The sequence below is a fragment of the Sapajus apella genome, unplaced genomic scaffold, assembly GCF_009761245.1.
Source record: "Sapajus apella isolate SASKATOON/1434 unplaced genomic scaffold, GSC_monkey_1.0 scaffold34, whole genome shotgun sequence".
Classification (NCBI taxonomy): Eukaryota; Metazoa; Chordata; class Mammalia; order Primates; family Cebidae; genus Sapajus; species Sapajus apella.
In genome coordinates, this window is record NW_022436974.1 from 17,323,984 (window position 1) to 17,347,813 (window position 23,830).

General features: G+C 35.7%; 1 protein-coding gene and 1 long non-coding RNA gene across 26 annotated transcripts in view; one reads left to right on the forward strand and one right to left on the reverse strand.

Annotated features, from left to right (window-relative positions):
- DLG2 (discs large MAGUK scaffold protein 2) overlaps positions 1-23,830 on the forward strand; it is a 2,183,817-nt gene that overhangs the window by 1,601,727 nt on the left and 558,260 nt on the right. For all 25 annotated transcript variants that reach the window (XM_032295960.1, XM_032295961.1, XM_032295962.1 and 22 more), the window contains one exon: positions 1,540-1,709. In XM_032295960.1, the coding sequence (XP_032151851.1) occupies positions 1,540-1,709 (170 nt within the window). The remainder of the gene's footprint in view (positions 1-1,539; positions 1,710-23,830) is intronic.
- On the reverse strand, positions 3,805-5,057 carry LOC116563330. The gene is made up of 2 exons (XR_004274340.1): positions 4,141-5,057; positions 3,805-4,084 (listed from the first exon to the last, which is right to left on the reverse strand). It is a non-coding gene; the product is annotated as an uncharacterized LOC116563330 (long non-coding RNA).

The window sequence follows — 23,830 nt, forward strand, 5'->3', positions numbered from 1 at the left end:
AAAAAAATATAAAAAAAAAAAAAAAAAAAAAAAAAAAAAAAAAAGAAGTAACAAGAGAGAATCCAAGAAGACTAGGTAAGCGTTTGTGGAGTTAGTTCAGGTGAAAAACGATATTGACTTCAACCAGGGTGGTAACAATGAGGAGGAAGAAATCTAGAGGGACTGAGATAATACTTGCAGGTAGATCTGACTGTGTGATGGTGGGAAAAGAAGAGTCAGGCAAGGGAGGCCCCTCATATTTGACTCTGAGCAATATGGTGATCTGAGATTAGGGACACTAGAATGGATATGCACAGGGAGGGAAAGAAATTTTTGTACTCTCAAGCCCCATGCTGTAAACCATCATTAATGTTATCGTTAATTATTATCATGAACATAAATGGTATTTGGAGTCGATGGCCACATAAATTTAAACTACCTGGAAAAGTTTATAGAAATGTCAGATTATTCCTTTATGTGTGAAAATGAAAAAAAAAAAAAAAGAGAGAAATTTTGATGTAGAATTTGTTGCGGTTCTTAGTTTTCAAAGTAAGCACCTAGGAACAGGACTGTCTGAGGTTCTCCTTGAACTTTGTAAATCTGAGTCTCAGTATTTATAATATTATGAGATGAATTGAGGCAGAGAGGAGAGTGGGGAAACACTGGAAGATCATTTACCAGAAAGCTAACAGGTTTATTTTATTTTATTTTTATTTTTATTGTTTTCTTTTTTTGAGATGGAGTCTCACTCTGACTCCCAGGCTGGAGTATAGTGGTGCGATCTTGGCTCATTGCAACCTCCACTCCCGGGGTTCAAGCAATTCTCCTGTCTCAGCTCCCAAGCAGCCAGAACTACAGGCATATGCCACCATGCCCAGCTAATTTTTGTATTTTTAGTAGAGGCGAGGTTTCACCATACTGGTCAGGCTGGTCTCAAACCCCTGACCTCAGGTTATCCAGCCACCTTGGCCTTCCAGAGTACAGGGATTACAGGCATGAGCCACCGCGCCCAACTTAAGGAGTTTATTTTAGATGATTGAGTCAAGTATATTTTTTCTTCTCTCTACATTTTTGTATTTTTCACGTATTTGAAAATGATTACTTACTACTTTTATAACTAGAAAACTAAAAATTTGAGAAAATTAGTCTTTAATTATATTTGTTATATCTGTATAGTTCGTGGTAATAAGCTCTGAGAACCACTCAAATTGTAACTGTCAGTCAAACCAATTAAAATAATGATATAACTGACATAGGCCTTAAAATACATGCTCTTCTAAGTGTGCCACATGTGAAGCAGTCCCAGTCAAAGTGGACTGGAGTTTCGGATGGGACCTGACCAGTAGTGTGGTCAAAGTGGCTGGGAAGAAGGCTAAGAAGGCTTGAGGAATTTAACATTTTCTAGATTTCCTTCATTTGAAGTATCCTTCCAAATTTAAGTATTTTAAAATTTCTTAGATTCTTTGCTTTCCCACTTCTTAAGGTTAGATGATCATAATAATATTCTTTAAGAAATCCTGCTAGCCACTTCTGAATCTTGACTCTTTTCCTTCCTTGCAGGGTCAATGATTGTATCTTGCGGGTGAATGAGGTTGACGTGTCAGAGGTTTCCCACAGTAAGGCAGTGGAAGCCCTCAAGGAAGCGGGGTCTATCGTTCGGCTGTATGTACGTAGAAGACGACCTATTTTGGAGACCGTTGTGGAAATCAAACTGTTCAAAGGCCCTAAAGGTAATAAAAATATAATTGACTCACAATAAGCCACCAGTGACAAACCATCTGGCTGAAGTTTATGCCACAATACTCATGTAATGAACTCTATCCTCTGCCATTCAGTTCTTAGCAAGATATTTAAAATCCTGCAATAGTGGTTACAAAGGATAAAGGAAACCAGTACTCTAAATATGAACTCAGATAAGAAGGAAAGGATAGATTTATGTGGGAATGTCCTTATAAACAAAAATAACAACAACCATCTATATTTTTCTATAAATTTTTAATCTTACTGGATCATAACTTGGCTAGCAAATTAATACTAATTTTTCGGAGACAAATGACAAATCCTCTCATTTAGCAAAATACTAATATAAATAAGAATTAAAATTATACTAATATAACAATTATGTTTTTTTAATACTGTGGTGATGTGTTTAAAGTTTTATGATATTCTTACCTGCTGTACCCAATACTACATTTTACACTTGGAATAATCAAAATATGTTAAAATTTATATTTTTTAAATGTTCGCATATCTCTTGAGATCATTGTAGTTACTCTGTGGAGTTGCACAAACAGATGAATTACCACATTAATTTTTGTTTGTTTTTGTTTTGTTTTGTTTTGTTTTGTTTTGAGGAAGGGTCTCACTCTATTGCCCAGGCTAGAGTGCAGTGGTTGGATCATGATTCACTGAAGCCTCAAGCTCCTGGGCTCAAGTGATCCTTCCACCTCAGCCTCCCAAATAACTGGGACTACAGGCATGCACTAGTACACGTGGTTATTAATATTATTATTTATTACTTTGGTAGAGACAGAGCCTTGCTCTGTTGCCCAAGCCAGTCTTCAACTCCTGGCCTTAAGTAATCCTCCTGCCTTGGCCTCCCAAAGTGCTGGGATTACAGGTGGAATCCACTGCACCTGGCCCATACTAATTTTTAAGCATAGTATTTTGATCTCTGTTCTTTAGAATGATGACATTAAATAGTAACTTAATAGTATTTAAGTATTTTGGGAAAAAATGTCTAGTAATTAGCTTAACATTTTAAAAATACTTTAGATGATTATGACCAGATAACCACTGTACTCTTTGAGTAAATCATTTCTAATTTCTTTAGAATCTCTTTAATCTCTAATGCCATACAAGATTGAAAAAATAAGACCACCACCTTTTCTAGGAGGCAATAGTGTGTGGTATTTAAGATATCTGGACTGAGTTTAAAAGTGTAGTTCAACCCCTTGCTAGAAGAGTCATCTTGGTTGGACCAACTCCCTCATTATTAAATGAGAATCATAATGGTAGTGTCAATCCATAGGGTTTATGAGAATTGAGCATTTAACCAATAACTGGCACAGGGTTAGCAATACAGCCTGGTGGTTAAGATGCAGACACTATAGCCCAGAGCGCCTTGATTAGTACCCTGACTCTGCAGCTCACTTGTTGTTTGGCCTTGAGAAAATTACTTAACCTCTCTGTGCCATATTTTCTCATCTATAAAGTGCAAATAAGAATAGTACTTGCTTCTAGAGATGTGAGGATTTGATGAGTTGATTCACAAAAAGTATTTAAAATAAGGCCTGGCACAAACTAACTGACCAACAAATATTAGCTACATATGTATGTATTTAGAACATATGGCTTTATATTTTTTAGCAATTGTTTGGTAATCTAATGAAAATATTCAGAGAATCCTCATGGGTTAAATTCAAATGTGTTAAAATCATAGAACTAAATCTGGGAAAAAAGAAAAAAAAAATGAGACATTTTCATACCAGAATCTCTAGAGGTATAAAAGACTTTCAACCCTCACATTTACTAAAATCATATTGCAAGGAGCTTTAAAGCCAAACAAAATGGCCATGCACATTGTTTGTATTAAAAATATATATTATATATAGCCATTTCTGTAATTCAATTAACTGTAATTATTCAGCATAGCCCTAAGGCAAATACTAATTTTAATCACTCAGCAAAGTAACATCATCCATTTATAGACCTTCTGCTAGCTGACCTAGCAGTTGCTGATGACCTCCAGTTGCTCAGCAGAGCGCTTAAAGGCTACAGATGAGTAAAACTTAATTTTATCAAGAACACATTTTTTTGATTTTTATTTTTGACACTAGGGCTACAGCTGGCTTACTTTAATCTGAACTGCTTTCTTCTTTGACCCTGGAGTGGGGCAGAAATTGCTGTTGAACCTGGAATGGGGAAATGGGGAGAAGTGTGCACTAATCTACTAGGTATACCTAGGCAAAAACCCAGTGGAAGTATACCATGTATTAGAGTTGATGGGGTTACAAGTGAGCTTGGTCTACTGAGATGGGGAGAACCAGGTTGGAACTGTGGCAAATAATTTTATATCCCTAAAAAGCAGGCTCTTGCCTAATTGCTGTAGAAAGAGGTTAGCCTATAGGGCCTGTTGGGGTTATGCTGAGTCAGTCATACTTCTTTCTACTGTTATTGTCCAGAGGTCACTGATAGGGATTTATTTCTCTATATAAAGTTTATTGATTCACAGAGAAACTGTTTTAGTCATTGCTTAAATTCCTCATGCCTCTCCCAGTACCATAAACACAGCAAATGCTAAATCAGAGTAAGTTGAGTACTTAAGTTGGATTTTACACTAACTCTGATGATACCTAACAGTTTTAACTTCACTTGGTACCATATAATTTTTCATTTTTGAATTATATGTGTAAAGGGAATTCTTACCAATGTTTAACTCATACAATGGAAACTGTCATGCACTCTTGAGTGAAGATAAATCAGATGTAGTCTCTGTCCTTAGAAAGTTTAAATGAGAGAGAAGCAGGTAAAGTCAACTACCTTTAATGCAAGACAAAATGAACTCAGTTCTGTGATGGAACTTGAGCCATGATTTCAACGGAAGAAAGAGGAAGATGTTTTTGATGGTTTCATTCTTCTTGTGCTGGTTTCTTCCCACATCTTGGATTCATGTAGTTTTGATCTCAGGTAGCTGCTTGGGGAAGCGGCCTTTCCTTTGACTTCCTGCAGAAATGCTGCTGGGCTGTCACAGATTCAGTGGAGCTGCTGCGTCTTTTATTTACTCAGGAAAATTAGACCAGCTTCTGCAATGTTGGCTTCCCTTTGGCCTGCCGAGCTGGATCATTCCTGGTCACTCTCTCAATGAGTTTCTGGGTGCCTAACTCTGGAATGAGAGTTTTTTCGGCCTTGCAGGCTTTGTGCGGCAGGGGGACCCGTCTCTCCCCCACCACAATATCACGACTGCTCAACAGCAAGGGAGCAAAGCAGGATGGAGAATGAATTTGATGAATTGACAGAAACAGGCTTTAGAAGGTGGGTAATAACAAACTTCTCTGAGTTAAAGGAACATGTTCTATCCCAATGCAAAGAAACTAAAAACCTTGAAAAAAGGTTAGACGAAATGCTAACTAGAATAACCAGCTTAGAGAAGAGTATAGATTACTTGATGGAGCTGAAAAACACAGCACAAGAACTTCATGAAGCATACACAAGTTTCAGTAGCCGAATAAATCAAGCAGAAGAAAGGATATCAGAGATTGAAGATCAAATCAATGGAATAAAATGAGAAGTCAAGAAAAGAGAACAAGGAGTGAAAAGAAATGAACAAAGCCTTCAAGAAATATGGGATTACATGAAAAGACCTAATCTACACCTGATCTGTGTACCGGAAGGTGACGGGGAGAATGAATCCAAGCTGAAAAACACTTTTCAGGATATGCAAGAAAACTTCCCCAACCCAGTGAGACAGGCCAACATTCAAATACAGGAAATACAGAGAACACCACAACGATACTCCCATAGAAGAACAACCCTAAGGCACATAATCATCAGGTTCACCAGGGTTGAAATGAAGGAAAAAATACCAAGGGCAGCCAGAGAGAAAGGTCAAGTCACCCACAAAGGAAAGCACATCAGACTCACAGTGAATCTCTCAGCAGAAACCCTAAAAGCCAGAAGAGAGTGGGGGCCAATATTCAACATCCTTAAAGAAAAGAATTTTCAACCTAGAATTTCATATCCAGCCAAACTAAGCTTCATAAGTGAAGGCTAGAGGAAGTCTTTCATGGACGAGCAATTGCTGAGAGATTTTGTTACTACCAGACCTGCCCTGCAAGAGCTCCTGAAGGAAGCACTAAACACAGAAAGGAAAAACTAGTACTAGCCACTGCAAAAAAGAACCAAATGGTAAAGACCAACGACACAATGAAGAAATTATGCCAATCAAATGGCTAAGACCAAAAATGCAATGAAGAAACTGAGTCAACTAACAGGCAAGAAAACCAGCCAGTAACAAAATGGCAGGACCAAATTCACAAATAACAATATTAACCCTAAATGTAAATGGGCTAAATGCCCCAATTAAAAGACACAGACTGGCAAATTGGATAAAAAGCTAAGAACCATTAGTTTGCTGTATTCAGGAAACCCATCTCATGTGCAAAGACACACATAGATTCAAAGGGATGGAAGAAGATTTACCAAGCAAATGAAGAGCAAAAAAAGCAGGGGTGGCAATCCTAGTCTCTGATAAAACGGACTTTAACAAAAATCAAAAGAGACAAAGAAGGGTGTTACATAATGGTAAAAGGATCAATATAACAAGAAGAGCTAACTATCCTAAATATATACACACCCAATACAGGAGCACCCAGATGCATAATGCAAGTCCTTAATGACCTACAAAGAGACTTAGACTCCCACACAATAATAGTAGGAGACTTTAACACTCCACTGTCAATATTAGACAGATCAACGAGACAGAAAATCAACAAGGAAATCCAGGACTTGAATGCAGATCTGGACCAAGCAAACTTAGTAGACATTTACAGAACTCTTAACCCCAAATCCACAGAATACACATGCTTCTCAGCATCACATTGCACTTACTCTAAAATCGACCACATAATTGGAAGTAAATCTTTCCTCAGCAAATACAAAAGAATGGAAATCATAACAAACAGTTTCTCAGACCACAGTGCAATCAAATTAGAACTCAGCATTAAGAAACTAACTCAAAACCACACAACTTCATGGAAATGAACAACTGCCTCCTGAATGTAGACTGGATAAATAATAAAATGAAGGCAGAAATAAAGATGTTCTTTGAATCCAACAAGAACGAAGACACAGCATACCAAAATCTCTGGGACACATTTAAAGCAGTGTCTAGAGAGAATAAATGCCCACTTGAGGAGCAAGAAAAGGTCTAAAATTGACACCCTATGATCAAAATTGAAAGAGTTAGAGGAGCAAGATCAAAAAAACTCAAAAGCTAGCAGAAGACAAGAAATAACTAAGATCAGAGCGGAACTGAAGGAGATAGAGACACAAAAAACCCTTCAAAAAATCAACAAATCCAGGAGCTGTTTTTTTGAAAAGATCAACAAAATATACCGCTAGCCAGAACTAATAAGAAAAAGAGGGAAGACTCAAATAGGTGCAATAAAAACAATAAAAGGGGGGCTGGGCGTGGTGGCTCACACCTGTAATCCCAGCACTTTGGGAGGCCGAAGCAGGTGGATCACAAGGTCAAGAGATCAAGACCATCTTGGTCAACATGGTGAAACCCTGTCTCTACTAAATTACAAAAAATCAGCTGGGCATGGTGGCGCATGCCTGTAATCCCAGCTACTCAGGAGGCTGAGGCAGGAGAATTGCCTGAACCCAGCAGGCGGAGGTTGCGGTGAGCCGAGATCACGCCATTGCACTCCACCCTGGGTAACAAGGGCAAAACTCCGTCTCAAAAAAAAAAAAAAAAAAAAAAAAAGCAATAAAAGGGACATCACCACTGATTCCACAGAAATACAAGCTACCATCAGAAATTACTACAAACAACTCTATGCACACAAACCAGTAAATCTGGAAGAAATGGATAAATTCCTAGACACTTGCACTCTCCCAAGACTAAACCAGGAAGAAGCTGAATCCCTGAATAGACCAATAACAAGGGCTGAAGTTGAGGCAGCAATTAATAGCCTATCAACTAAAAAACGCCCAGGTCCAGACGGGTTTACAGCCGATTTCTACCAGACGTACAAAGAGGAGCTGTTACCATTCCTTCTGAAACTATTCCAAACAATACAGAAAGAGGGAATCCTCCCCACCTCATTTTATGAGACCAACATCATCCTAATACCAAAACCAGGCAGAGACACAACTATAAAAGCAAACTTCAGGCCAATTTCCATGATGAACATCGACGCAAAAATCTTCAGGAAAATACTGGCAAACCGATTGCAACAGCACATCAAAAAGTTTATTCGTCATGACCAAGTAGGCTTCATCTCAGGGATGCAAGGCTGATTCAACATATGCAAGTGTATAAATGTAATCCATCACATAGAACCAAAGACAAAAACCACATGAATATCTCAATAGATGCAGAAAAGGTCTTCGACAAAATTCAGCAACAGTTTATCCTAAAAACGCTCAATAAACTAGGTATCAATGGTACATATCACAAAATAATAAAATAATAAAAGCTATTTATGACAAACACACAGCCAATATCATACTGAACAGGCAAAAACTGGAAGCATTCCCTTTGAAATCTGGCACAAGACAAGGATGCCCTCTTTCACCACTCCTATTCAATATAGTATTGGAAGTTATAGCCAGAGCAATCAGGCAAGCAAAAGAAATAAAGAGTATTCAATTAGGAAAAGAGAAAGCCAAATTGTCTTTATTTGCAGATGACATGATTGTATATTTAGAAGACCCCAGTGTCTCAGCCCCAAATTTCCTTACACTGATAAGCAACTTCAGCGAAGTCTCACGTTACAAAATCAATGTGCAGAAATCCCAAGCATTACTATACACCAATAACAGACAAACAGAGAGCCAAATCAAAAATGAACTCCCATTCACAATTGCTACAAAGAGAATAAAATAAAATACCTAGGAATACAACTAACAAAGGGTGTAAAGGACCTCTTCAAGGAGCGGGAAAAAGTTTTTGCAATCTACCCATCTGACAAAGGGCTAATATTCAGAATCTACAAAGAACTAAACAGATTTACAAGAAAAAAAAACAAACACACACATTCAAAAGTGGGTGAAAGATATGAACAGACACTTTACAAAAGAAGACAAGCCAACGAACATGAAAAAATGCTCATTATCAGTGATTATTAGAGAAATGCAAACCAAAACCATATTGAGATACCATCTCATGCCAGTTAGAAAGGCAATCATTAAAAAATCTGGAGACAACAGATGCTGGAGAGGATGTGGAGAAATAGGAACACTTTTACACTGATGGTGGGAGTGCAAATTAGTTCAACCATTGTGGAAGACAGTGTGGTAATTCCTCAAGGACCTAGAAATAGAAATACCGTTTGTCCCAGCAATCCCATTACTGGGTATATACCTGAATACTTATAAATTGTGCTATAATAAAGACACTTGCGCACATATGTTCATTGTGGTACTGTTTACAATAGCAAAGACCTGGAACGAGCCCAAGTGTCCACCATTGATAGACTGGATAAAGAAAATGTGGCACATATACACCATGGAATACTACGCAGCCATAAAAAATGATGAGTTCATGTCCCTTATAGGGACATGGATGAATCTGGAAACCATCATTCTCAGCAAACTGACACAAGAATAGAAAACCGAACACCATATGTTATCACTCATGGGCAGGTGTTGAACAACGAGAACACATGGACACAGGGAGGGGAACATCACACACTGCAGTCAGTGGGTGAGGGGGGCAGTTAGGGGAAGGACAGTGGGGTAGGGGATGGTGAGGAGGGATAATGTGGGGAGAAATACCAGATATAGGTGATGGGAAGATGAAGGCAGCAAACTACCTTGCCATGTATGTACCTATGCAACAATCCTGCATGATCTGCACATGTACCCTAGAACCTAAAGTACAATTTAAAAAGGGGGGGAAAGATGTGATTCATCATAACCAGGATAGACAAAATGCTCCAGAGAATTTAAAATTTTCAGCAAACTGACACAGGAACAGAAACCCAAACACAGCATGTTCTCACTCATAAGTGGGAGTTGAACAATGAGAACACATGGGCACAGGGAGGGAACATCACACACCAGAGCCTGTCAGGGGTTGGGGGAATGGGGAGGGAGAGCATTAGGACAAACATGTAATGCATGCAAGGCTTAAAACCTAGATGACAGGTTAATAGGTGCAGCAAACCACCATGGTATATGTATACCTATGTAACAAACCTACACATTCTGTATATGTATCCCAGAACTTAAAATAAAAACAAAACAAACAGACAAACAAACAAAAAAAAACTTAACACGTACACAGTTTATCTGCCCTTCCTTGAGCATGTGAGTACAATATAGTAAGCATCAGCAGTCTAGACTACCGAGCTAACTGGATTCAATTATGTATATCTAATGCAGAGCTATCTGGATATACATTAATATGTCCTTCAATGATTCAACAAATACATGCTGTTTACTATGTACCTGGCACAGAACCAGACAATAGAGATTCACAAAGAAAATTCACATAATTCTTGCTCTCAAGGAGATTATAGTCTGGTGGGGAAAACACCAATAATATAAATTGGGAAAAGTACTATGAATAAATGTAAAAGATTGTTAAGGGAGTGCCAATCAAACAGTGGATCAAAGTAGACTTCTGTAAACAAGTGCCACTTAAGCTAAGCCTTGAAATATAAATTAAAATAGACACTTAGCCAGGTAAATAGCTAGGGAGAACATCCCATACAGAAGTCAAGGCTTGTGAGTATGATGGCTACAGTGTAGGAAAAGATCTTGATACCTTTTAGGAGTCTAGTAATAGAACAATTAATTACATGAAATGATATGGCTAAGATGAGCAAAGTCCAGATCATGCTTAGATTTGTTGGCCATATTTAAGGATTTGTGATTATATTTAAATGCAATGGGAAATTATTGCGAACATTTAAATGTGAGTGACACATGATAAAATATGTAATTTTTAGAAGATCTTTCTGGGTACTGTGAAGCAAATAAATTGAAGAGGACATAAGTGAGAGCAGAGATCAATTACGAGCTACTTGGAGGAAGGAGAAAAAAGTGAATGGATTTGAGCTATGTTGATATCATTTATTGGTAAAATAGATGGTGGTATTTCAAAGATGAGGTTCTGTGTTTTAGTTGGGGTGCCATTTGTGAGGTGGGAAATATGAAAGACTCTCTGTGGAAACATGATTAGAAATTCACTTTTGGACGTGTAAGGAACCTCAGATGCATCTGAAAAGGTAATGTTAAGGAAGCAGAACTGGAGAGGATCTGTCTAAAAACCCTGCCAAATTAATATACCGATTTTTCACTACATTTTGTAAAATAATTGGGTTTGGGAAAATATTTTTAAATTGTCTTTTTACTTTTTATTAATCTTTAATATAAAAAATGAATATGGCTGCTTCAGCTCTTTTAAAGAGTTAATGCATTTAATAAATCCATTCCATAGATTTTATAGATTATTAATGCCCAGACTGTTTTCAGTTTGTGGATTGTGTTTGTTTTTGCATAGAACAGAGGGTAAACAGATTTATTCCTTTCTATGTTATAGATAAAATATTAAGAGATTCTTCAAAACAGTGATTTGTGACAAATTCAATTTATAGTTTTTCAATTTCATACTCTGTAGTGATTCCATCTATTGTAAAAATTACTAATTTGAGATAACTTTTGATGTATGTGATTGTGTCTTTATAGCAGAGCTAATCTTCTCAATACTCAAATAGAATCGATCATCTAATTGGTGATTTATAGCCATATGTTTCAGTAATGGATATTTGGGTAATATTCATTCTAACTTAGAATGCCTTTTCTTGAAATAGGGAAAAACTTTTCTAATGTACTGGTTATAGATTTGGTCATTGCAAGCAGCTGGGGTGTCTGCATGTGGGCAGTCAATTGAGGAGAAGAATAGCTAATTATATATAGAAAGAAATTATTAGGCAAATCCATTTAGGATTGCCAAGCAACCAAAAAATCAAGTAAAGGAAGAAAATCTGAAGTGAGTAAGGTTTCCAGGAAATAGATTTACTATGAAAGCCTTGCTAGTATCTTTCCCAGAACACATTAAATCATAACGTCCAAGAATTTATTAATATATAATTTAAAAAGTACAGAATTGTTTGTTTCTGTGACCTGCGCCAAAGAAGCCTAAAGCTACAGAAGAAATTAGATGGCTTATTTTAAGATACTCTTATTGCTTAAGAATCATACAGCTGGTTTAAGGCTAACTTCTAAAACCAAAAATGTTAAAACCACAGTTTTATTAATTTATATCCAAAGATTGTCTTGCTTGTGGCTTTATTTTAACCACCTTACTCATTAATAAAAAACTGAAAGAGTGACTAAGCTTACATAGTGACAAATTTTAGCAATTCTTCTCCATTATTTTTTAAAATTTTTTAAACTGTTTTGATTTCTCCATAAATATACTTTTTGCTATTACAGAGCTCTGAATCAGTGTAAACTGAGAATGTAGTGAAGATTGCAAATTTATGTTTTGTACAGGAAAAATAGTAACTATGAAATGCACAAACCGTACAAGTCACTATACCAATGAACATTTATAATGCTCGTAATTCAGTCATTAAAGAATATACATATGTAATGAAGAAGTTCCTGAATATCTTTAAGCAGCTGTGAGCCTAGAACAAATATATGAACCTCTTTATGACTCGTTTTCCTCATCAGCAAAATGATTATAATCTAAATACGTAATTCATAGAATTATTTTCAGGATAAGAATTGTAAATTCTTAATAAATAATTATAATATTTTTATTTTATCATACTTGGCAGAAAGGTAAATAAAGAAAAGGAGCAAAGAACTCATTAATACTAAGGTACTAAAGGATTAGATTGTACTTAATATAATATTTAATATAAAATATTATAACAGGTCCTTTTTTTTTCTTCAACTTTTATTTTAAGTTCAGGGGAACATGTTCAGGATGTGAAGGTTTGTTACATAGATAAACGTGTGCCATGTGGTTTGCTATACAGCTCATCCCATCACCTAGATATTAAGCCCAGCATCCAATAGCTTTTCTTTCTGATGTCTGATGCTCTTCCTTCCTCATACTCCCCCTCCAACAGGCCCCAGTGTATATTGTTTTCCCCCATTGTCCATGTATTCTCATTGTTCAGCTCCCATTTATAAGTAAGAACATGCTGTATTTGGTTTTCTGTTCCTGTATTAGTTTGCTGAGGATAATGGCTTCCAGTTCCATCCATGTCCCTGCAAAGGACATGATCTCATTCTTTTTATGGCTGCATAGTATTCCATGGTATATATATACAGTATCACATTTTCTGTATCCAGTCCACCATTGATGGGCATTTAGGTTCATTCCCTGTCTTTGCCATTGTGAATAGTGCTGAAATGAACGTATGCCTGCATGTATCCTTATAATAGAATTATTTATACTTTTTTAGGTATATACCCCGTAAAGGGATTGCTGAGTCAAATGTTACTTCTGCCTTTAGGTCTTTGAGGACTGTCTTCCACAATGGTTAAACTAATTTATGCTCCCACCCACAGTATAAAAGCATTCCATTTCTACACCATCTTCCACAATGATTGAACTAATTGACACTCCCACCAACAGTGTAAAAGCATTCAGTTTTCTCCATAACCTCTCCAGCATCTGTTCTTTTTTTTTTTTCTTTTTTTGACTTTTTAATAATAGCCATTCTGACTGGTATAGATGGTATCTCATTGTGGTTTTATTTTGCATTTCTCTAATGATCAGTGATGCTGAGCTTTTTTACGTATGTTTGTTGGCCGCATGTATGTCTTGAGAAGGGTCTGTTCATGTCCTTTGCCCACTTTTTAATGGGATTGTTTTTTTTTCTTGTAAATTTGTTTAAGTTCTTTGTAGATTCTGACCTTTGTCAGATGGATAGATTGCAAAAATTTTGGGGAGGTCCCTTTAAAGCACTAGAATATTTGTTGAATTAATGAATTGACTGTTTATTGAAAGTTTTTAATATTTAGCAATTTCAAGTAGAACCAATATGTATTTAGCTTATGTATGCATGTATACATGCATATATAAAAATATATTGCTGTTGTGTGTATGGGCACTTATATGTTATGCACAGATATATTTTTTTCTTTAGCGCTATATAAATTTGTTTCTAGCAGGTCTGAGTTATGATGTGTCATATAACTCTATGCTTTCTGAAAATGTACATATATCTTTAGGTTTTTTTCTTTGGTTTTCCTGCTTTGGGCCCCGGTGTCAGTATATGCCATGTGCAGAAGTATCTCAAAGCATATTGAAAGCTAACCTTGTGATGCCTCCTTAGCTCCATTTTCCACCGTTTGCCCCTTACCTGTGTGACCTACTCCAGCTTTTGACCTCTCCATTTATACAAATAATTGTCTTAGTCACCCACAGTAAAGGCCCTGGGTGTTCTTTTTTCCCTTTTGGTCCTCTCTCCTTTGGTGCCTTACTAAATCAGGCATCATACCTTTTGAAAGCCACTTACAACACAATTAATTCTCTCTTTAAAATCTCCAATGCCATTATTATGGTGTTCCTGTCTTCTTGATATCTTATCTGGTCTACTGTAATAAACTCCATTGCTAATCTCTCCTTTCCATACCAACACATATCTTCTATACCAGTCTTCTAAAAATCCAGAACTGTTCATGATTCTCCCCTGGCAAAAAATAGTCCCCAATGGGTTTTTCACTGCTAGTAAGTAGCATTTTATGCACTCTATGTTCTCTTTCTCCTCCAGCCACAAAGTTTGATTTCAGCCTTCTCTTCTTTATTGTTTTATTCACATGTCTCCTGATGCAAGTGAGCTGACCTGTGTACCATATCTTAAACATAGGCCATAGTTTCTTGCCTCTAAGGCTTTGTTCATTCCATTCTCACCTTTGAATGTCTTCCTTTACTGTTGTGACCACTATCTGCTGACATCATACCCATCCCCCAAGAGCCAGCTCAGTGTTACCTTCTCCACCAAGCTATCACCAATGGATCCAATCAGAAGCAATCTTTCATTTCTAAGAATTTCCGAAGTGCTTTATTTCTTCTTTTTCTGTTCATTGTTTTATTATCAGAGCAAGAACAGATATCAACAACCCAAACTGAAAAGAACAGATATCAACAACCCAAATGAAGGAGATAAACAAACTGCTAATTTTAACACCTAAGTCATTAATGTAATGATGTCTACCCAGGCCAATGCTAAATTTGAAGCATTAAGTGACACTTAAAAGGAAAGTACAAGCTCCAGTCTGTAACCCAATTCTGGGTAGTAAATGGGAGGAACTGGGTCAGAGATGAGTGGGGAGCCCAAGGTAGATCATAACCATCAAAGCAGTGTGGCAAGAGGAAAAGGAATGACTGAGATGGAAGCTGACAATTTTTCAACTGAGGCAAGTCCTTACAAGTGAAGCCCGTGTTTTGGCGCCTTACCTTTTTTCACTCCTTACAGAAATTATCTCTACAAGAAATTGGAGGCATCTGACACATTGCTTACCAGCCTACTGATTATTGATTTTTTAAATTTTATTTTATAGCTTACATGACAGATTTTGTGTTCAACTTGTCTAAGTATCAACTTCACTTGCATCTGATATTATAAATGAAGAATTTATCAAATATCTAACTGAAGTGAATTTTACCAGCTTTTCTATTTCTCATATTCACTTACTTTATCAGATCTGTTCTTGCTCCTCCATCTGCCCGTTTTTTTCTCTTTCTGATGCCAACATGTCCAAAGTGGACAATCCAATCTTGATGTGAGGAAGTTATCTGAAAATTTCCAGAAATTAGTCATTTGACTAATTGATAGGACGACAGCTGTCTGTATTGAGCATGTAAGTGCTCAGTGAACACTGAATGAATTAAGATTTTAATTGAAAATTAAATGTACTATTCTTAACAGTACAGAGACTGCCTGCACTGAAATTCTTCTTTTTTCCCCACCCTGTCCATGGATGACTCTGTCAATAGTATGGGTTTTTTTTTTTTATTTAACAAGTTGGATTTTCTATCATGTAACCATAATAACTTGGGCATGTTTAGGTTAGCAAAGTTTTTAGTTGTCTGAAATTCAGCTGTCATGACCAAGCATTTTACCAGAACACTAGTGGAAACGAAAAACAAAGTTTGTACAACTGATTTGATTACTGGCACCTAACCATTTACTGTATCAAGGGACATCATGAATTTCCCTTATTTCTTGCCATGGAGTAAAGTATTATGTTTATTCATTTTCTAATGCATGTGCAAAAATGTTTCTGAATGCAGGAAACAGTTTATTTTTTATTCAGGTTCATGTCCTGTGCTTAAGTGTCTGGTGGTAGGTAAACCTGTTTTGGGTGAAGGGCCTTTTGCTAAACAGTAGTTTGCTCAATAAGCACAAATAACAAATTTAACTATTTGGCATGAGGTCTCAAAACACTGCATTTTCCTTTTAGGATTATTTTTTCCAATCCCTTTGAATTACTACAATTGTTCTCTTGGGTACAAAAGGAGATTTGCTTGAGTACATATATAGTGCAACCTTCTATTAGAATATAATATATAGAATAAGAAAGAAAATGCTGAGCTATTTGTGTTAAGCCAGGGAAACAGTCTTCATGGAAATAAATTATAGCTAAGTTACCACTCTCCTGTCCATGAAGAACAAATCTGACATAATTATTATTATTATTAAATGAAGGACACCACATTTGATAAAATTCACCTTTTTCCCAGGTACTTTTCTGTAGAATTTCTTATGCATGCACAATGTTAATTTCTGATTATTTCTGAATATAAGACATACGCTTGTGAATTGGGAGGCTCTTTCTCTAAGCTAATATTTGGTCAGTATTCGTAATGATGTCTGTAAACAAGCTCTCACCTGAGATTGTGTAGCAAATTATTTATCATGAAAGAATAAACTATAAATATTGCCACTGTAATTCCCACAGTTCTGTATAATGCACCATTATGAGAGAGTTAATCACTTGATTACATTTGCTAAATCTTTTTTGGAAATTAATGAGTGATGCCACTCCTGTTATGTGCCCTTTGGGGATAACATGGCCACTGTTTCTTTTAGCAGTTTTCTTATTTACTATTTAAAGCTAATCTATAATTTTTTTCCAGAGAATATATGATCAATGGCTCCTTGAACCAATCTTTGAAGTCCAAATTATTTTTACAATAAAATTTTCAGATTTAAATAATTGCAATGTACTAGATGTAGTTTTGTTTCTTCCACATTTAAAGTTTTGTTATTCATACAACAAACCCTATGAAGGTAAATATTTACCTTGAGTTGTAATTTACATGGAATTGTTGTTAGACTTTAAAAAAATGTTGCTGTGGTAAATATAACGATAAATCTTTTAAATTTATGGACATCAGCAAATCATTTTGGTGAAAAGACCAGGATTCGGAGCTGGGACCTAAGTTGAAATCCCTGCTTAACTTAACTCTTAAATAAACATTAGAAATATTGGGTATGTATCAGTGCCTAATTACATTTTAAGTGCTCTTCTTTTTGTTTACTTTATTAAAAGGAAATATGTGCAGAAAATAATCATCTATTCACTCAATAAATATTTTATTTCCAAAACATATTAGGTCAGGTAGTTATAAATGCTAAATTAAAGGAATGAGAATAAATAAAGAAGTTTTGGGTTTTTTCCCAAGGATCTTCTTAGAACACTGGCATTCACCTAGACTAATATAATGCAGTCCTCCTCTAACTGACTCTGACTTCATGCTAAATTCATCATGATCCCTAACTAAATCCATTTTGGTTCCTCAACTCATGGACCAATGTCCATTAAATTTTTGTCCTTCAACGGAGCATTGAGATCCAATAACATTAAAATTTGTAGTACATTTTATTCATGACTCCTAATGCCATTGAGCTGTCAGTCAAAAGCCTGTACTACATAGACTTTGTCTCTGAACATAATTCAATTGTAGATAGATACTTTGGGTACTTTATCCCATACAGAAAACTTAATAGAAGAGATAAAATGATATCTATTTTAATATCCTTTAAAAAAGCCAACTTAAGCATTTTTAAACATGGGCAATTCTATGGATTATCTAGTTATGAGATCCCACTGAGTTCACTGAAAATTGTAAAATTGTAAAATAAAGATCGATATTAGGCAAGATGGAGAATTATTAGTCAAGGCTGAAAAAAGAGTAGTTAAGAAAAAGGAAGAAAAAATAACACAGTAAACAAACTAGGCACATTTCTGGAAGAGTCAGTGCCTTATTGTGGTGAATGAAGATATACACATATGATTTGTTGAGTACAAGCCATTAGTCACCTGAAGCAACAGTTCAATAGTTGCTTCCCAGGGACCTAAAAATAGTCATTGAGATTTCAGTAGTAGTAGAGTCAAAATGAAAATTTTATTATTCATAATACCATTTATTTGAATCAACTGAATGTGATAGCAATTTTTAAAATTATAATAATTTTAATGTGCAAGAATTCCAATATGTCAAATATTCTGATCTGTTGTAATACACAAATTCACTTATATATTTCACTCATTATATTTAATAGCAAAAAGCACAATTTCTTTTGCACCAACCTAATATTTAACAAAGCATTAATTGACCACCCTCTGAGGACAAGACTAAAAATTGGGTATAGAAACATGATATGCCCTCGGTGGAAATAGTGGTCACAGTATAGTGTGCAAAATGTGACAATACTATAAATATAAGCCCAGGCTTCTACAAGGAAACCTTGATCAAAGCTTCAATTTCTGCTTTAATACTCTGGAGAGAAAGTTTTTAATACTAGTGGTAGCTGTACACTTGGGAGACTGCTCCAATCATTGTTTTTTAGGCTTTTTTTTCCTATAATTGAGCTGAAAGTTAGAATTCCTCTAAAACTGTCCATTAATCTTGTTTCTGCTCTCTATGGCTACAGTGGACAACGCTTCCCAAGACAGCCCTTCAGACATTTGTAAGCCATTGTCAAGTCTTCTGTCAGGACTCTCTCTTCTTGACTAAGACCCCTAGTTCATTAACCATTCTTGATTCATCATCGTTTTTAATCTCTTTATTTTGCCGTAAATAAATTTTCTCTACAAATTTCTATAAATTTTGGCAGTATCCCACCTAAGTAACAATACACAGAATTGGATATACAGATCCCTTTGTGTGCTTGTAAGCACAGATCATAGTGAGTGAATTTTCTGCACGTGAGCTCCATACTCTACTTCTGTTAATGTAATATAAAATTATGTTAGCTTTGCTTTTTAAGAATCTTTTTGTTGGTTGATGTCAAGATTACAGACAGTTGAATATTTTGTATGAACTATTGACTATCAGATCTATTACATTTTATTTCAGAATAATTGCTTTTCTAATTATAGACTTATACATTTGTTTTATCTCTATTGAATATAATATTGTTGGACTGCACCTAGCATCTGGACCTATGATATTAATCTCAATAGTCACTCAGCCGTTCCTTATATTAGCCACCCTTTCTTCGTCTGTCAATTTTAGGTGACCTGAAGATAAACAATTGGATTTTCAGAAACAAGATGGAGTTTGGCAGATGCATATGTTGCCCAGCACACGTTGATATAAAAGTGAATTCCACAGGTGTATGGAAAGGATGGTTATAAAAATAATGGAAAGATAAAAATAATGTCTTTAGGGAAAGTTCTTCATGAAACGCAGTGTGCATACTGTTAAAGAACCGTTTTGCAGATTATGAGAACAGCTTATTTTCTGCTTCAGTAACTCACAAAATGAATAAAACTTAGGAAAAATTAGCAACCAAAACCATTAGAAAATTTTGCCTACAGTGATAAAAGAAGTAGTGAAGTACAACTTGATGTCATACACTTAAAAACCTGTAACTAAAAGAAGGAAACTGTGGCTGAGAGGCTTACAGAGGCTCAGATGCTACCTGACTCCCATTCCCCTCCTGAAACTGTACTGGTGATTAGCAAAGTCGTGAGACTTCTCACTGATACCATTAAATCCAGAGAAGAGCACACTGAGCTAGTAGGCTTACCTTTTTCAAAGGGTAGTTGCAACTTGTGATTGAAAGAGTCTAAAGTAGGGAAAGTGAGTAGTTATGCTGATATTCTCTGGTGGAAATAAAGGTTCTCTAGCCATACCCTGAATTAGATAAATTATTCCAATTAGATGCAACTTGGTATAGAACATTTAACAAAATCTCAAAAGCTAACAGAATTTGAGTCTTATAAAAAAAATTACACACTTACCTGTAGCCTCTACTGACATCTCTTCCAACTCCCTTGCCAGATCTACTGAGATCTCTTCCAACTCCCTCTCAGGCACAGAACATGATCAGAACACAAAATAGCCAGACCTCCACTCCCACTGTAACTTGGGTGGAAAAACAAAATGATTCTAGGCACAAAGGACAAAGCCAGTCACATGCATTACATCAGAGCAAACAGAATTTCCACTTGAGCTGCCCAATCATGAGCAATATGAAGAAATTTAGTAACTCTGTAACAATACCACAATCAAAACCAGAAAGAAGCATGTTATTGTAATCTTATCTATTAAACATCTGCTGTGTTTTAGGCAGTGTTCTAAGTGGTTTATGTATATATGTTTTAGTTCTTTTAAGAAACCCTATAGGACTGGATAAAGACAATGTGGCACATATATACCATGGAATACCATGCAGCCATAAAAAAGGATAAGTTCATGTCCTTTGCAGGGACATGGATGAAGCTGGAAACCATTATTCTCAGCAAACTAACACAAGAACAGAAAACCAAACACTGCATGTTCTCACTCATAAGTGGGAGTTGAACATTGAGAACATGGACACAGGGAGAGGAACATCACACACAGAAGACTGTCGGGGGATAGCAGGCGAGGGGAGGGATAGCATTAGGAGCAATACCTAATGTAGATGATGGGGTGACGGATGCAGCCAATCACCATGGCACGTGTATACCTATGTGGCAAAACTGCATGTACTGCTCATGTACCCCAGAACTTAAAGTTCAATGGAAAACAAATTAAAAAAATAAAACCCTATCAGTACTGTTATTGTATGTGCAGATATGGAGGTTTAGTAACTTTCCTAAAATCATACAAATGATGGCAGAGCCAGGACACAAATCACTGGTGTCTGGCTCCAGAGCTCATGCTATTAACCCTGTGTGATCTTGGTCTTCATCACCTGTTGGGGGGAAAAAAAGGAAGAAGAAAGGAAGGGAGATGGAAGATACGGAGGGAGCAAAGTGAAGGAAGAAGGCAAAGAGTTTATCCTATAATTCAAGGGAAAGAAGAGAGTTCCTCATGATTTATGCTGTAGGACAACTTAAAATAAATTCAATTAAAAAGTGCTAAAAGACAAAAATAATAAAGATAGAAAAGAGATGAAAAGAAAGATTGAAGAGCCTAAGAACCCAATAAAGGGCCTAAATAATACCATTACAAAACTTATGAATATGTTATAAATAGAAAGAAAAAGTAGATGTCACATGAAAGTAGTAAAGAAAAAAAAAAGCAAAGATGGAGATAATTATGATGAGCACAGACTTTACAAAAATTAAAAAAAGAAGAGAGAAAAATTTTAAAGCTATACCAAACAAGAGTTATAGAGCTTTGAGAAAAAGAGCTAGTGGCCTGAGGAGTCTTGACAGTTAAATATTCAAAAAAATACATCACTGGGGCCTACTTGAGGGTAGAAGGCAAGGGAGGGAGAGAGTCAGAGAAGATAATGATTAAGTACTAGGCTTAGTACCTGGGTGACGAAATAATCTGTACAACAAACCCCTGTGACCCGAGTTTGCCTGTATAACAAACCTGCACACGTACCTCAAACCTAAATTAAAGTTTGGAACATCACACACTGGGGTCAGTTGGCGGAGGGACTAGGGAAGGGACAGAGAGGGATGGGGATGGTGGGGAGGGATAACATGGGGAGAAATGCCAGATATAGATGATGGGAGGATGAAGGCAGCAAACCACCTTGCCATGTATGTACCTATATAACAACCCTGCATGATCTGCACATGTACCCCAGAACCTAAAGTACAATTTTAAAAAAAGCAAAAAGACATATCACTCTTTCCTAAAATATGTCTTTCATCAAAACTGTGATTTATATTGTTTTAAATGTAAATCTGATTATGAATTAAAAAGAAAAAATATATTTATGATGATAAACCAAAGGAAATAATCAAAAATTATTTTAAATAATAAAGGAATTTAGTAAGATGGCCAAGTTTAAAATCAGTATATAGAAATCAATAGCATATAAATATATGTCCATATATAAACAGTAATCAACTAAAAAATATAATGGCAGAAAATACATCATTTACAATAGCAAAAAAATCTTAAGAATAAACTTTTAAAAGTCCAACAGGCAGTAGCTATTTTTCCTGATGCTCTCCCTCACTTCACCTCACTCCCCAGAGGCCCCAGTGTGTGCTGTTTTCCCCTCTGTGTGCATGTGTTCTCACTGTTCAGCTCTCATAAGTGAGAATATGTGGTCTTTAGTTTTCTGATCCTACATTAATTTGCTGAGAATAATGGCTTCCAACTCTATTCATGTCCCTCTAAAGAACATGATCTCATTCTTTTTTATGGTTGCATAGTATTCCATGGCACACATTTACCTACATAACAAACCTGCACATCCTGTACATGTATCCTGGAACTTAAAAAGAAAAGAATAAACTTCTTGATAAACATTTAAATTTATATGACGATAACTTTCAAATGCTACCAAGAGAAATATAATAAGAGGATGCTGATATGCCATAGGAAAAGAAAAAGTAACATTAAAAAATTTCAATTTTTACTTTTATACTTAAAATTTTAAATAAAAATATCAATTAAAAATTTTATGCAAGAAAATCTGATTCTTAAATTTATATGAAAAAAATACGAAGAAGAGCAAGGAAAATTTACAGAAAGAACAATAATGAGAGAGATCCAGGCTTACCATTTATTAGTACCTCATTACAAAGTTATAATAATTAAAATAAAAATCAAGATATTTCAAAGTTAAAGACTATAAATTCTGAAAATAGACAAGACACATAAACGAATTTAGTATATAATAAAGGTGGCAATATGAATAAGTGGGAAAAATGGATAGTTCAATAAGTTATATTGGGAAAACTGGACATCTATCTTTAAAAATCAGTTGTGTCCCTTTTTCGCAACCTACATATTAGTCTGTTTTGTGCTGCTGATAAAGAGATGCCTGAGACTGGGAAATTTATAAAAGAAATTGTTTATTAGACTTACAGCTTGACGTGGCTGGGGAGGGCTCACAATCATGGTGGAAGGTGAAAGGCATGTCTCACATGGCGGCAGACAAAAAAGGAGAACATGTACAGGGAAACCCCTATTTTTAAAACTATCAGATCTCATGAGACTCATTCACTATCACAAGAACAGGCAGGAAAGACTCATCCCCATAATTCAATCACTTCCCACCAGATTCCTCCCATAACGCGTGGGAATTGTGAGAATTCAAGATGAAATTTGGGTGGTGACACAGGCAAACCATATCAACATCCAAAAAGCTTTTCTATATTTAAATACAAATGTTTATTTATAAATTAAAGCATACAATGATAAAGGAAATTGAGTAAATTGACCTATATTGAAATTAGGAACTTCTATTCATTAAATGATATAATTAACATAGTAACAAACAGGAAAACGTAGAGTGAAGAAGATATTCCTAGCTAACCTATCATACATTTGTATAATCAGACTTATTCATAATAAAATAATTACAAATTAAAGTACAAGGTGCCATATTTTTATCTATTAAATTGCCCACATTCAAAAATTGTGGCAATGCACTGTGTTAGGAGGTGTGGTAAAATAAGCTCTTTCTGAGAGCTGAAAGAGGCTGGTGGAGTATAAATAGTTCTATCTTCTTGGAGAACAGTACCAAAATATCTTTAACTTTATAATTGCTTAACCCCTTTGGCATAGTGATTCCATTTCTAGCAATTTATCCTATAAATATACCTGCCTCTGAGTGAAATGGCAATGTAATTGCAACAATGTTTTCAGTGGCAAAAATGAACCAAAAAATCTAAATGACAAAAGAAGAATAGCTGTAATAATTTTATTGCACCCATATAGTATACTGTAATACCAAAC